This window comes from Cyprinodon variegatus, unplaced genomic scaffold (genome assembly GCF_000732505.1).
Source record: "Cyprinodon variegatus isolate N-32 unplaced genomic scaffold, C_variegatus-1.0 Scaffold452, whole genome shotgun sequence".
Lineage (NCBI taxonomy): Eukaryota > Metazoa > Chordata > Actinopteri > Cyprinodontiformes > Cyprinodontidae > Cyprinodon > Cyprinodon variegatus.
The window spans coordinates 264685-279698 of NW_015150905.1; the positions used below are offsets into that span (position 1 = coordinate 264685).

A 15014-nucleotide genomic window follows, 5' to 3' on the forward strand; every position below is an offset into this window, starting at 1 on the left:
TTAATAACAATGATAGTTTATTTATGTTCCAGGAGAATTGTTTGCTCTGTCTTTGACATTTTCCCTGCTTCTAAGACAGTTACAGTACATTAGCATACAATATCTGCATTTTTATTCAGAACACAATCTGAACAACAGCTTAAAACAGACTCCATGAAAAAAAAAATAAAAACAGATGAAACAGAATAAGAAAGAAATAAATGTACACATGTTAAGGGTAATATATTACACTTACACAAGATGCTATGTTAAGAGGAATCCACATTACAAGTTCCCAGTGAATCATACGTCAAATGCTACAGCGACACAATTAGAGAAACCAAATAAAAGGATTAAAGTGATGAAGAGCACATGGGGAAAGAATTTCAGCACAAGGCAAAACAGAACCTACCTTTCATGTGAGAAAAAACAAACTTCACAGTGTAATAGAAACAGATCATTTTAACAGTAATACAGTGAATGTCTTCAAATTACCATCTGTCTAAATAATTTTTTTGACTCAAAATGTCTGAACAGATGAACAAAAATCAAGTGTGAGATTAAGTTAATGCAAAAAACAAGCAGAAATGCAAAAAGAGTGTTGGTTCAGGTAACCGATCTGAATCTAAAGCTGTGTGTAAAGCACTGAGAAACAGGGCAAACCTTAAGGTAACGGTTCAGACACAAGGCATTAACAAGGTTTAGAGTTGCATGGGGCCCACACTGAGTGAAATCTGGTCCTAAGGGTTTCTTTCTGCTGTTTACGAGGTCGCCGTTTGTGTTAGATCCTGATATGGTCATCAGTATTCGTACGACAGGCTGGCTGCAGCACTAGATTTCACCTCGAACAGGAGAAGCTGAACAACGTAGGAGCTGCAGCGTCCACGGCTCCTCTCAGACAGCCTGTGCCTCCGCTCTGCCTAAGCGAGCCATGTGGTGCCCTAACCAGCAGCTGATCTCTGGCGCCCTCATGTGGAGCTGTACAGACCAATCTGCTGCACCTTGCCAAGCTGTGTTAGCAGCTTCTTCATGCTGTGTTTGAGTTGAGGGAGACGTGCAAGAGGCTCTGGAGGCTCCAGCTCCCCGGTGTAGTCCAGCCAGCTCTCTAACACTGAGGATGATGAAAGCAAACATCAGGGATGTTTCCCAACATGACTGCCTCAAACTTAACGATTTATTTCTCTTACCATCCAACTCTCTTTCTATGAAGTCCATCCTGTGTGAGACATCATCCTGGACAGCGTCAATATGATCCAGCAGGTTAAGCTGCCACTGTTGGTACTGCCCGTTATCTCCCAGGTCTCTGCAGTCATCCTCTCTGTTCTCAGCGTGCGACCATGCCACACCTGTCAAAGCCTAAAAAACAAAATACAATCAGTCCACAAACTGACACTGATGAAATAATAAAGGCTGAACAGAGGAAAAGGTTGCCATTTTTCCCCTCTTGGGATTTCAACCCATCTGTCATATTTGCAAGCTTTTACGGTGGTTAGGATCCAATGTTTCTGCACACCAAAAGGACTGCTGAGCTGCCATCTTAAGGCTCTACACTCAGAAAAAGGATGTAGTAATAAAAGCATCAATGATTCAGCTTTTGCATATTTGTCTAGGTTTCAATACACCATAGGGATGAACTGTCCAAACCAGTTAAATCTGGTTTTTGTCACAAATATTAAGATGCTGATATCAGGCTTGCAGTCAAAAGTAATCCAACTTCCATCCATACGCTTTGTATGGTGTCTGCATCTCATCTGAATGGTAGCTAGGCAACCAGCGCTGGCATTTTCTATTATTTTACTGTTAAAAGCTGAATAAACAGCTGACCCTGATGTAGTAGTAGTGTAATATTTTATAACGGCACTAGAACTGAAAGCCTAATCCTGGATTAAAAAAGAACCATGGGGTGTAGGAGCTTTGGCTGCTGATAGTGCTAATTAACTATTATTAAGATGCTAAAACTAGTTTATATGTCAACTCAGAACAATTATGTCAAACTGACAAATTACAAATTATTATAGCAATTTCAATCTTTAAACAGTGTTTAAAAATGTGTTGAATTGAAACGGTGTTTCAATAATTTTGTTTTGCACATAAGTTACTTATTGTTCCAGTTTTCATATGCTTGGAAGAGATTTAAAAATAAACACAAATTAAACAGGAACAGCTAATCTTTAATGGTGCATTCTGAATTTCAGATGCAGTGTTTACATCCTGGACCACATCAAATACGAAGAGCTTCCTCTATGTGAAGCTGAGACCATACTGACAAAAAAAAAAAAAAAAAAATCAGCTAATAGACTAAATGGTTATTGCTTCTTTAGTGCTGGTTTGTGCACTTAAAATGGTCATTGAAATAAATGAAAAAAAAAAAAAAAAATATGTGCTGCTGTTGTATCAGTGATAAAGATTACGTTTAGGTCACCCAGAGGTCAACTATCCCCCATTTAAGCTCCGAATTGAATTCAAATTATCTAGCCAACTTTTTCAGTACTACTTCATTTGTGCTGGTAAAACTATTGTTTGTGCCGATTTGGTTTTTAAGTTGGAATAATTTTTAATCATGGCCGATGTCACCATCCCAACAGACGTTGGGGCTGCGCTCATCACGTCATTCCTGTGCTGGCATAGAATATAGCCATGGGAATGTTTACTCGTTTAGTGGCTGGAATGTTTGACCGTTTCTCAATGTGTGTACTTGTGCGTTCTCATGTGCTCGTGTACTTGACGTCATCAGTCATCAGCCTCAGCCCTAGTACTGGTCCAATTCATGAGAACAGCAGACCGAGAACGGACAAAGTCCCTGGATGTTGTTCTGTTGTTGAGAACCGGCCTTTGTTTAATATTCAGTAAATTACCAGCCTCCAAAAACCTTCGCTTTGGACCTGCAGTTAACCCTAGCAACCCCAGGTCATTTCCTGTAAAAGTTTTGCTGTCAACATTTCACAATAAAAGCATGGGTTAAACTTAACATCATGTACTGCTGCAAAATTGTTGTCTATGAACTTTTAAAACTTGGCCAGACCATCAAAAAGTCCAATTTGGTTCATCCAGAGCTTTTATCTGGATGACAGGCATATTTGGTGATACTTCCTTGTAAATCTACCCCCACAGAAAGCACCAATGCTGGACAGCGGGCAGTGACACACACGCTCTGTGCTCGAGGTGAGTGAGCAGTGCTTCTAGGACTAAATTGAAACTGATTTTTTTTTTTTTTTTTTTAAAGCAACTTAAAGACCTCTTGAGTGCATTCCTTATTTCTACCCTTTTTAACATTTTCTCTGTATTCCATTTTAAGTGGGAAAAAAAGAATTGCTTAAAACCAGTCCCTGATTAGCTGCTGTGTCAAGATTTCATAGAAAAGTTTAGCTCATTCGAATTTCAGCGATCACAGCTCTGCTCTCTGCATGTGGTGCTGGTGTTTGACAACAGCAAAGCTCTATCTGGTAGCACGAGCTGAGGGCAGAGAAGTGTGCGCTCTCACCCCGTGGAGTTCGTTGCTGGCCGCTTCCCTGCACGGATTGTATAGGAATTCTAAGTGAATCCAGCACAATCTCTGCGGACACCATGTCTGGTCTGAATGCACCATAAGAGGCATTTTGTTCCGAAATGTAACATTTTTTTTCAAATATCTAGTTATAATGTAGTTAAAGTCAGATTTTATTTTAATTCATAATATTCTTCCTGAACCCATCTTAAGGATGATGTTTCACCTCCAGCAGCCCTGAAATTATCCCTGAGTGACGCATTTATCCAAACCTTGTTGCCATTTCCCGTTGATTTAGGCTTGTCCATCTCCAGCAGGCTTCCAAAGCGCTGCTCCCGCTCCAGCAGCTCCTCTGTGCTCCTCATGCTGTCCTCCAGTTCTGAACCCTGTCTGGTCTCTACCACCAGGCGCTGCTCCACAGCTGGGTAATACGCCCGCGGTTTCTGATAGCAGTGTTCGCTGGTAATGTACGAGTCCTGGAAGGACGGGAAGGCGGGGGAGGAGCTGGAGGATGACGAGGTGGCGGCTGTAGCAGCGCGACTTAGCTTCTCCAGCGCGTTGGACATCAAGATCTCTCCTCTGCTCATGTCCTCCTCAGGAGTCAGAGGGGAGGGAGCGGTGTTACTGCCTCGGCATGAGTCTGAACCGAGCCGCGGCCGATCCAAATGCTTCCAGGGCTGCTGCCATAGCCTGAGGTCAGGGTGAGTGCTACTCCTGAACACACACACACAATGAAGCTAAGATTAGTGGGTATAAACCGGTTAGGTCTGCTGTTACCAACTGCAGAGACGGCGCCATACTCACTGCAGGACGTTCATCTTGAGCTGCAGCCCGTTGAGAATCTCCACCACATGGTGCACGTCTCCTAGCAGCTGGTGGGTGGTGGTGATCTTCTTGGCGTTTTGGTGAGAGTAGTTCTCCTCCAGGAAGGATAGGCCGTACATGTGGCCGTTGGTCAGCCACTCACGATCGTACCAATAGCGCAAACTCTGCCTCTGGCCTAAGACGGAGAGAGCACTCTTAGACAAAGTGGGGAGTTTTACAAATGTTTTGATGTGTCAACTGAGAGCCAAACGTGACAGATATCCAATCAAATGGAAAACACTTCATATACTTCAAACACTCTTTATTGCCCTGACTTTCATTACAATGAATCCAATAAAGCTGGATGTTAAGAATTCAGCTTCAGTGTATTTCTCACACAATAAAAAAATAATAATAATAATTGGGTCTTTAAAAACAGAAAAAACGACTTCCATATTCTGATATTATTTTTTTAAAACCACTCTGATGCTTCCGTACTTTCAGGTTTGGGTTAGTGTCACACATAATGATTGAACCAACATGAGAGGAATCGAAGTCATTTTAAGCCAATCTCTCCATTTCAGGGGCTCAGACGTAACCAACTAATTAATGGCAACAATGGGCTGAAAGCTTGAACCTCACAGACACCGAGGTTTACCTCTTCATTTCATTTTCTTCTAATGTGCAGCAGCCTTTAGCCACCGCTCTCTGCGGGCCTGTGTGTTTGACGTTAACTTTTTAACAACCATTTTGTTTAGTTTTTTTAAGATCAGGTGACTAACCATGGAAATGAAGAATATTCCCCTACTTTACTTTAATGAACTTGTTTGCTGGAGTTTCTTTTTTTAGTTATTATACATCTGTGTCTTCCAAGTTGCTGCTCCTTCATACGCCCTCCCATTTACTCAGGTCAGCTGCTTCTTGAGGAGCCTAAAACTAAACGGAAGCTTGGGAGGGGGATCGGGATTTCTCTGTGGCGGCTCCAAAATTTTGAAAAAACTTCCAACGCGAATTACAAAGTCTACCTCTTTGTCAGATTTTAAATTTCTTCTGAAAATTCATCTTTTTGCCATGGTTTTCACAACAATTTGAGATGTTTTTATTAGCCCGTGATAAATCATTTTAAATTATTTTATTGTAGGTTTTATAGTTTGGATTCAAATATTGTTGACTTTTATGCATTTATGTTTTGTATATCTTGTAATGGTTTTATGTCGTTTCACATTACAGCACTTTGGTTTTAAAGTTTTTTTTATAAATAAAGTTAGATTGGATTGTATTATAAAACGCTGCCCGAAAAGTCTGACTGCCTTTAGCTGGATTTGATCAGTCGGTAATGAGGCTTCTGTTCCCGGTCCACTCATCATTAGACTGCGGCATCCCACTGCCATCATCCTGGTCAAGGTCAACCTTTATGTCACCTATACCAATAATGTTCCTTCAGAATTCTGTTGACTTTAATAGAAGGACAAAGTTCAATCTTGCCTTTTTTTTTTTATCTTGGGGCTTATGACTAGTTTCCACCTTGCAGGAAACCCTATGCATTTATTCACCATCAGTTTTCTTCTAATAGCAAAATTGGACAATGATTTTCCAGGAGTTTCTCTTCACCAAGTAAAATATTGCAGATCTTCACAAAGAGGAAAAAACACCTCAGATCCAGCACCGGACATTTAACTGTTTGACTGGTTATTACATAAAAAAGGAATAACCCAGACATGCCCATGAAATTGCCTTTAGGTCAACTGTTGTATCCCATTAAAATGAAAGTGGTACCACACTAAGAAGCTTAAACTTTCTAAATATTATAAATCCACCATTAAAAAATAGCTGAAAGTAGTTCTCCTTCAGAAAGGACAGGCCGTACGTGTGGCCAAGGATTTTTCTATGAACAGACATTTGTCTTCTGTTACTTTAAAAGTAAACATTTCCAAGTTTAGCTCCCTGATGTAAGCAGTTCTGGCTGATGAAACCAGCATCTTTAGACTCACCTGGTGGATCTCTGCAGATGTAGCAGGTGTATCGGTCTGGAACATTGTCCTCCAGCAGACCCATGCAGGTGCCGTGCTGCCAGCAGAGACAGTCTTCACACTGAGACAGGCAGACACTTGTTACATAAACATTATGTGCTTTATATTTAGCAAATTGGAGGGTTAGAAAAAAAAAAAAAAAAGAAAAAAAGCCATACCTGAATCATGAAGTCATTTTCTTCTTCCACCTCACAGATGCATCGCACAATCTCCTGGTCGTTGGAGTCCAACGCGCCCGAGTCCACGCTGAGGGGAGGAGTAGTGACGTCCAAATCCATCTCAAAGTCGTCGTCGCTCCACCCACAGCTGTCAGTGGACCAGTCACTGATGCTGTCCTCATCTACAGTAACAATAAGCACAATCATTGGACCTCCTGGTGTCTAACGTTATCCTTTGTTGATTCTGCTGTCAGGATGAGAATTCAGCTAAATATTGGTGGGAATACAGAGGTTTAATAGGTACCTGCAGATTAAACAACAAAGCAGGCCTGCAGCAAAGAACAGCCAAGGATTCAACCAACCATAAGCTCCATGTAAGAATACCAAGAGATATAGACTGATTAGCTGTAGGCTATGGACCTGCTGGTTGGAAACCAAACATCTTTTTCTGACCACTAAAATGACAAGTCTTGCAGGGCAGCGATGGGAACGGCAGCTCTAAGGGTTACTAAATAAATAGAGCAATATACTATAGACAAATATTAAGGTAAAACCAGAATATAAATGATCATTTAGATGAAAATAAGATCTTTATTTTGATTTTTAATGTGAGATGTCAAGCAGGACACGACAGCCTCACGAATCATTACTCGAGTTCATTTAAAAATTTTTATATGTTGCCATTTAAAGGGGAACACCGTTTTTTTTTTTTTTTTTTTTTTTTTACATTGGGCCCTTGATTTTACGTTATTACATCATGTTCTACTCAACCATACTAGTTTTGTCTCATTTGGAGCTGTTCTGAAGATATTCCGTTATATCCAAGCAACGTCTTCCTATGGGCAACGACTTGAAGGCACAAACTAAACTGTTCATAATTTATCATTTATGGTACGCCAGCATTCATAACATGCAGGCGAATCACTGTCTCCCAGACATTTTTTATATTTATATTTTTTAAAACAAAGCAGTGTGTATGATGTCATCCGCGTGCCGGACTGGAGTTGTGAGAGGCAGCCTGGGCCACAGGCGGCTACGCTCTCTCCCTTCTATTCATTCGGCTAGCTAATCTTAACCGTTCAATTCCATTTTGAGAGCGAGATCATCTGTGGTAGCAGCACTAGACATCTTCCAGGCATGTGAGTAAAACTAGCAGCAGTTCAGTGGACAGGATGAATGAATGGTAGCCGGCGCGCGCAGATCTTATTCATGGGTAGATTGGTGCTTATAGGTAAGATTATCCAGACAGTCAAGAGCTGAATCTTTACTTCTCTCTGTTGGTCTGAAGCAGAATAGGGAGACCCATGTATATCTGATATTTCATCAGCTTTGGTCCCATTCCATTTTATTGTTTAAGACGTTCAGTTTTTTGTTTTTTGTTTTTAGCTTGACTGATTTGTCAAGCACTTTGTACAACTTCCTTTTAATGTGCTGCATAAATAAATAGACACGGATTAAAACTGACAATTCGAACCACGATGACTGTCTCCATTCAAACGGATCAAACCCTGTTTTACTGGAACTCCTCTCCCTTACCTAAAAGTTAACCTCATCCTAACATTTATATACATTATATTTTTCATTCTCAAACAAGTTTTTAACTATATAAAAAGTGTAATTAGCAGGTCGAAGGGTTAAAAATAAACAGACCAGAAATGATGGTCTATTTGGTCTATCTGATCGGTGCATCTCGGGTTATTAAGGGGGCAATAAAACTACAGAGACATACATAAGTTATATAATCGGCACAGCTGGCAGCATGGTGGATTGAATCCAAAGGCGACAAAAGAAGAGAGAAGGAAGCAGCCTAACACACTTACTCAAACTGAAGTGAACTCACACACACACGGTAATAGATATACCCACCATCAACCAGTATCTGCTCTGAGTAGCTGTGTCCGGGCCTGCTGGAGTAGGCCTCAGGCTTGTGATTGTGTGAGAGGGGGGATTTGAGTGGAAAATTCAATTTGGAGTGAAGACCCAATACTGAGATGTCAATATTCTCCTCACTACCTGTGCATTCTGTTAATACAGGGAGGGGTAAGGGGGGGAGGCAGATGTGAAACAAAAACGTCAGCTGTGATAATTGCCAAACAGATCAGGCGGCGACAAAACGTGGCACAGAAACAACGCTGGCAGGTTATGGACTCAACGGCAACCAGGGAAAACATTTTCACACGGCTTATATTTCAGGGCTGTGTGAACCGATGGGTTAGAGGGAGGCTATCCCGTGTGGGTAGATAACGTCAAACCTTATGATTAGGTACAGGACGCATCAGTCCCACAGGAAAACCTGGCTTTTTTTAATTAAACACCAAGCTGCATGAAAAACGAGCTGCAGCTTCCTGCTTGTCTTCCTGGAGACAAACGAGTAAGAAACGTTTCCACTTCTACACACAAACCCAGTCACCACACCCAGGAGTGAACGGAGTGCTCAGGAAGGATAGCCATCGCAGCGAGTGCACATGCAGAGCAGCATAGGATCCAACTCGTCTAAAGACCTCCTCCTTACCAGACTTGGCCTTCTTTTTCTTCTTCTTCTTCTTTAGTTTAATGCGCAGGAAGTCCTTCTGTTTGGGTTTCTCTTTGAGTTTTTCTCTTACAGACCCTGAGGACCATTAGATAACAAATGTTAAGATTCAGCTGAAGACAGTTTTACCTGCAGAAACCTACAGATTTTTTGTTTTAAACTAGTTATAGGAGTTATTTGTGTCATTTAAGATACATTAAACATTACAATGTAGGATGGGTTGTTTGTTCTCTGCATGTTTCTGATTGAATAAATCTGATTTTTATAAGAACAAAATGATCACACCAATAATGTAGACCTTTTAGAGACTTAAATATGATAAACTTGGTGTTAAAGGGTTAAAAACAAAATAACTGTTTAACAAAATGACAAAACAATTCCTATAGCAAATATTCAACATAAAAAAAAGTTATGTTTTAGATAAAGGTCAAGAAATATTTGCAGCTCTAAACGACTAAGCTACTGGGTTTGGGGTAAAATGGCTGGTTTGAAAGGCTGCAGCTACTGTTTTAGAGCAGAAACTGGAAAAAAAAAAAAAAGAGGGGGGGAGACTTATTTCCCTGCTTCAATAGAAACTACATTTTTTTCAGTCAAGTTAAGCAACTGTTGTCGAACATTTATTTAAAAAAAAAAAAAAAAAAAAAAAAAAAAAACTTGTTCTGTGCCAAAGGGAAAACACGAAATAAAGAAGCTCCTTTGCACCAACACCACATCATACTCACCGATGTCGAAGCAGATCTTGTCAGTGTCCTTATCCTGCATCTGGCAAAGGTTCCTGTCCAGCTGGTTTTCCTTACTCTTCTCCCTCAGCAGCGCCCTCTGCTGATGGCCTTGTGTGCTGACTGCTGGGGGCGCCGACGTGCGCCTGCCTGCAGCCTTGATATCGCCACGTGAAGCAGCAGCGGGTCCAGCTGACTCTAGAATGGAGAGTTAGAATCACTCCATTAGAGAACAGTTATGGTCAGATGATGGTTTCTTCCTCATTTCAGAGAGTCTAAGTGTATCTAGACAGGAACCCACGCATAGAGGCAGAGATTGTGCGCCTTCTCTTGGAGCCGTCCAGTCCAGCGGCTGCTGTGGACTGCTTCTCTGAGGCCCTGGTCTGGACGCTCCTGGTGGGGCTGTGCTGTCCCTCTGGAGGCGGCTCTTCGCCGTGGTAATATTTCATGTGATAATGCAGCAGCTTTGCTTTACGGAATGACTTTGCACAGCCTGGAGCGCTACACTTGAAAGGATTATGGTCGAGGTTAATTGACAGAACTGGAGGAGGCTGGTTTTTGATGACTCTGTACACTAGAACAAAACATAGATCATTAATTTAAAAAAATAAAAATATTTCATATATATATATGCAAAGGTGACCAAATGAGAATAGAGGAGGATTTCATTGGGCTGTAGACTTACACGGCTCTCTGCTGAATCTGTTAGGGTTGTGGAAGCCCTGCTTTCGTACCGCTGTCAAACATAAGTGAAAATAAATCATCCGTATGTTATCACTTTTCTGTTTGTGCCTACAGGACGCGCAGGGCCAGATGTTTCCATTAACACTTACGTTTCACAGGTTGAGGAGGCGGTACATCCACTGCAGGCTGCGCTCTCTCTGATTGGACGCCTGGCTTCTGCTCCACATCGCCGGCAGAGTCACCGGTTGTCGTAGTGACAGAGTCCTGCTCTGTTTGCACCAATGGCTCACTCTGCATATCTGTGTATGGCTTTGATGACTCGGTGTATGGCTTTGTTATGATCTGCTCCGATTCCTCCTCTTCCTGCTTCACGAATCCGTTCACAGAACATTTCCCCTCCGTCTCCTCGTCCTCTTTCTCAGTCTTCACCCCGTTTGTGAGTTCTGTTCCCTTCTCAGCCTCTGTGCCGTTAAGCTGTTCGGTGTGACCTGAGGTTTCTTTTTCCTGCTTGCTAACAGTATGTTCAGCCTCAGACACTCCGTTAAGTTTGGGATCTTTGCCGTTTACCTCCGCCACATCTTGCTCTTCATCTTCACTGTTGCTGTCCTCCTCCTGGTCTGACGTGCTGCGTCTCGCTCGCTTGTTTTTGGGACAGCCGTTCTCCTGAGGCCTTCGCTCTCTGCGGTTTGGGGCCCTTCGCACTATATTCTTATCAGAGGACCGATTTCTCCCCCCAGCGCCACCTCTCTATCAGAAAAAAGAAAAACATCAGAAAATGAGGGCTGTTATGATGGCAGAAATCCTGAATATCAGATAGAAAAGAAAAAAAAAGTACCTCTTTAATATAAGGCTTCACGTGCATCCCTTTCACCGTCTGGATGACGCCATCATAGAACTTCACGGTGTAGGATGCTGAGGATGGGAAAAAAACAACACTGATGTTTTATGCACCCTACAGGTACATCTTCATGTTACACCTATAAAATACTGTGCATTTAACACCATGCAGCACATAACTGAGGTTTATTATATGTTCATTTCCTGTTACTGTGCAGCTTAAATATTCAATGAATTGATTAACCACATTTTTTTTATGTAGATATAATGTTTGGAAAAATTTTGATTTTTTAAAACCAAACCAGTCCTTCAGCTTCAACAGCTGAGGGTGACATCAGTATTTGTTCTTAGGTGTGTACTTATAACTGATAAACTAGCCCTCTGTGTTATGCCACCAGCTGCACACAGTTTGTTGGATTTTAATTGTTAATTGTGATTTTAAAAGCATGTTTCCCAGCTTGGATTTTGCCTCCATTTAAAACAATTTCATCCCGCAAAGGGGAAGAATGAAAACAAAGCTAGTTTTTGAAAGTGTATCCATCTACACATCTATAAAAATCATTACATTTTAAGCCATATAACTCAGCTTGAAATTGAACCTTGTTTTTTTGTTTTCACAGCACTAGTGGCTCTTCTTTGGACAGTAGGCTGACAGGAAAGGGGGTATGACAGAGGGGGAGAGACATGCAGCAAAGGACCACAGGTCGGATTCGAACCCGGGTCGAGGACTAAAGGCTGATTTATACTTCGAAACTAGGTCGTCTGCGTGTGTCGCAGTGGACAAAAAGACGTCCCTGCCATGACCAGACAATGCCGCAGACAGGGGGCCGGCTTGTTTTGTTTTTATGACCGAAATTACGGAAAACAACTCATGAAGTTGGACCAGTTAGAAGAGCGAGGTGCGCGAGAATGCTTGGACCCTTTTTCCACCTGGATCCCTGCTCTTTTTCGCCGTCATGTCAATCCATTGTCGGACAAACTTGGCCGTATCTAGACCCACAGCGTATAGCGCAAACCACGCTCAAAATTGAGCATAGATAAAAAATGTCTGCATCAAGCTCACTGCGACACACTGTTGAGGGGAGTATAACCAGCCCTTAAGGCCCCCATACATGGGTCGTGTGTGCTAACCACTGCCCCACCAAGGATTTTACTTTTATAGATGTAACCATTTCCTTATAATATGACTGTCTTTGCCTAATGGATTAACATTATGTTAATATGGAGGATTTAACAACCTCTTCCGTATTTTAATGCATCTGTGACCCGTTACCGATGCTGTGATTGCCATAATGCTGATCCTTAATGTTCTAAAAACATCTGAGGCCATCAACAAAGAACTGGATCAATAATGACATCACTACAGGCCTTTCTGGTGGGACCAATCCAAGGACTCATTACCAAACATGACACTTTTTAAATACAGTCTTTAAAGAGTCTTACAACCCATTTACCTTAAATGAAAGTAACTATTGTAACATAACAAAATATAAAAAGGATGTATTGGTATAAACTGTTCTGTATAACACCATATGACCCGAAGCCAAAATGGCTGCTACTTACCATCTTTATTGACTGAAATGACCTTCGCTGGGTAGAAACGGCAGTCAGACCAGCTGGCCAGAACCTTGTCATTTACATGAAAGCCCTGGAGGATAGAAGCAAGCCATGAGGGAAACTTAACCTATAAGAGGGAACGTTACTAAAAGTTAACAAAGAGCAGCAGTTTAGTGTGTTTTGGATTCATCAGAGCCAAGTTAAATATGTAAACAAAAACACAGGTGTTCCATTTTAACTCATCCTCAACAGAAAGGAAGCTCGGCATCCAGCAGACTGTAAAATCAACCGCTACATATGGCCAATAAGGCAGGAATCTAGTCTTACAGGCGGAGAGCTTTCACCATGCAGGCCCTGCCGTCTCAGCTGAATTCTCTCCACTGGTCTCAGGTAGGGACTAGTCCAGTCGAACCATTCATCGTAGCGGTGGCTCCACTGACGGTAATGGATTAATACCTTCTCATCTTCGTAGTCAATCTTCTCTATGTTGGCAGCATACCTGTAAAACGAGCATTAATGCATGATTAAGAAACCAACTAGAGCAAAGAAACCAGCTGCCCGGCCTTCAGCTTAACCATATATTTGAGTTTGTTTAACACAGACAAATCAAAGTGCAAAACAAAAAGGGAGAGAGAGTATGGGCTTTGTAATGATTAAATGAAAGCTGAATGTGATGGAAAAACTGAGTCCATTCTGATCACCTAGCAGTTTCCCAGCACAGAAGGGAAGAAAATGTTTTTTTTTTTTTTATTCCTTTCCAACCACTGCCAATCAAATCAGAGCCAAGCATGTTATGAGGAGTTGAATGTGAGAAAATGAGGGAAGTGAAACAGATAAAGAATGGAGAGGAATGAAGCGAGGCCATGACTCACCAGTTTTTGAGGCTGTCTCTAGCCTCAAGCTGAGCGCCCACCTCAAATGTTATCCCTCTTCTGTTAGGGGGCGTCTTACTCATACTGCCCACATCAAGGCCCCCTTCCTGTACAAACACATACACATTAACCAAAAACACACCAATGCAAAACTAGACTGGTATAAACCTTGGATTTGCTGCACAGAGAGAACCATCAAGGTGCAGGAACTCATCTTGGTTTGTTTTGTTCTCCTTCAAAGCTAATCTTAAGGTCATGGGGAACTTTGGGTTTTTAACCTATAAGCTTTACTGCAAAAAAAAGGTATACAGATTTTGCTTAGTAAATGCGTAACTATTTAATCTACAATCTTCCCGGACCTAAAATAATACTTTAAATGTTATAAGCTATATAGCATTATATATGCTCTGCATTCTTGAGGATATAAGGTTTTCTAGCAGTTTTATTCTGTTTAATATACTGACCAGTGGCTGAACCAGATAAAGAATGAAGACACATATTTTAATACATAACTGAAGATTATCCTGTCATTTCTGGGAACAGTCTTGATTTCCTTAGTTTTGGGAGTCAGGTGATGAGCCAATACTTTAGATGCAGGGTTCTCAAAAGTATCTATAACCTGCAAAATATCAATACTCGAACACAGTCTTCCATTACAAGACTTGATATAAATAGTAAATACAGTGTTGTTTGCATTTTTTTTCGCAAACTATTTGCACAGTAAAAATGGAAACAACCTAAAAATATTGTCAAATTGTGTTTATTTGGGGGATCTATTTTACACTTGGCTAACAAGATCTTTGATTCTGTTGAGAAAGCACTCCCCATAATGAGATTGAAAAGGTATGTTTTTCATGTTAATAAATGTTCTTATGCCTTTAATTATAAAGGCATAAGAACGTTTATTAACATGGCATTTTCATTCCCATGGCACCAAATGTTGTGTTGGGTTCGAATACTTTCTAAGGGCTTAAAAGTGAGTTTGAAAATGTGGTATCGTGACAACCCTTATTAGATGTAGGGCTGAAACAATTAATCTGATTAATCGATTATCGAAATAATAGTCAACAAATTTACTAATCGATTAATCGTTAACTGGAGCATAGAGATTCTAAAACATGCCTTTAGCTGCAGGGGCAACCCACTTAAAGCAATAATTATACCAAGATAGTAAAAAAGAAACTATATAAACATTCTGCATTTAAGATAAAAATAAAATGCTCACCTTTCAATATGCTCTATCCACAACTTAATTGGAAGAGCTTGAGTTTAAGCTTGTTTAATTTCTCAACCAGTCTAATTTAAAGAACCTTTGGCTTTCCGATTATTACTCAATTACTCTGAGAAAAAAAAAAAAAAA

The 15014-nt window shown here is 41.0% G+C and overlaps 1 protein-coding gene across 4 annotated transcripts in view; it reads right to left on the reverse strand.

Moving 5' to 3' along the window:
* phf20 (PHD finger protein 20) overlaps positions 1 to 15014 on the reverse strand; it is a 17311-nt gene continuing 2297 nt past the window's right edge. For 3 of the 4 annotated variants that reach the window (XM_015389234.1, XM_015389235.1, XM_015389236.1), the window contains exons 2-17: positions 13655 to 13761; positions 13110 to 13281; positions 12789 to 12873; positions 11224 to 11300; positions 10538 to 11135; positions 10390 to 10440; positions 10006 to 10278; positions 9708 to 9902; positions 8968 to 9063; positions 8322 to 8477; positions 6456 to 6637; positions 6259 to 6358; positions 4268 to 4463; positions 3736 to 4177; positions 1167 to 1335; positions 1 to 1090 (exon numbers count right to left, since the gene is read on the reverse strand). In XM_015389234.1, the coding sequence (XP_015244720.1) occupies positions 948 to 1090; positions 1167 to 1335; positions 3736 to 4177; positions 4268 to 4463; positions 6259 to 6358; positions 6456 to 6637; positions 8322 to 8477; positions 8968 to 9063; positions 9708 to 9902; positions 10006 to 10278; positions 10390 to 10440; positions 10538 to 11135; positions 11224 to 11300; positions 12789 to 12873; positions 13110 to 13281; positions 13655 to 13737 (3018 nt within the window). In that variant the 5' untranslated portion in view covers positions 13738 to 13761 and the 3' untranslated portion in view covers positions 1 to 947. The remainder of the gene's footprint in view (positions 1091 to 1166; positions 1336 to 3735; positions 4178 to 4267; positions 4464 to 6258; positions 6359 to 6455; positions 6638 to 8321; positions 8478 to 8967; positions 9064 to 9707; positions 9903 to 10005; positions 10279 to 10389; positions 10441 to 10537; positions 11136 to 11223; positions 11301 to 12788; positions 12874 to 13109; positions 13282 to 13654; positions 13762 to 15014) is intronic. The other variant, XM_015389237.1, reaches the window with a different exon arrangement.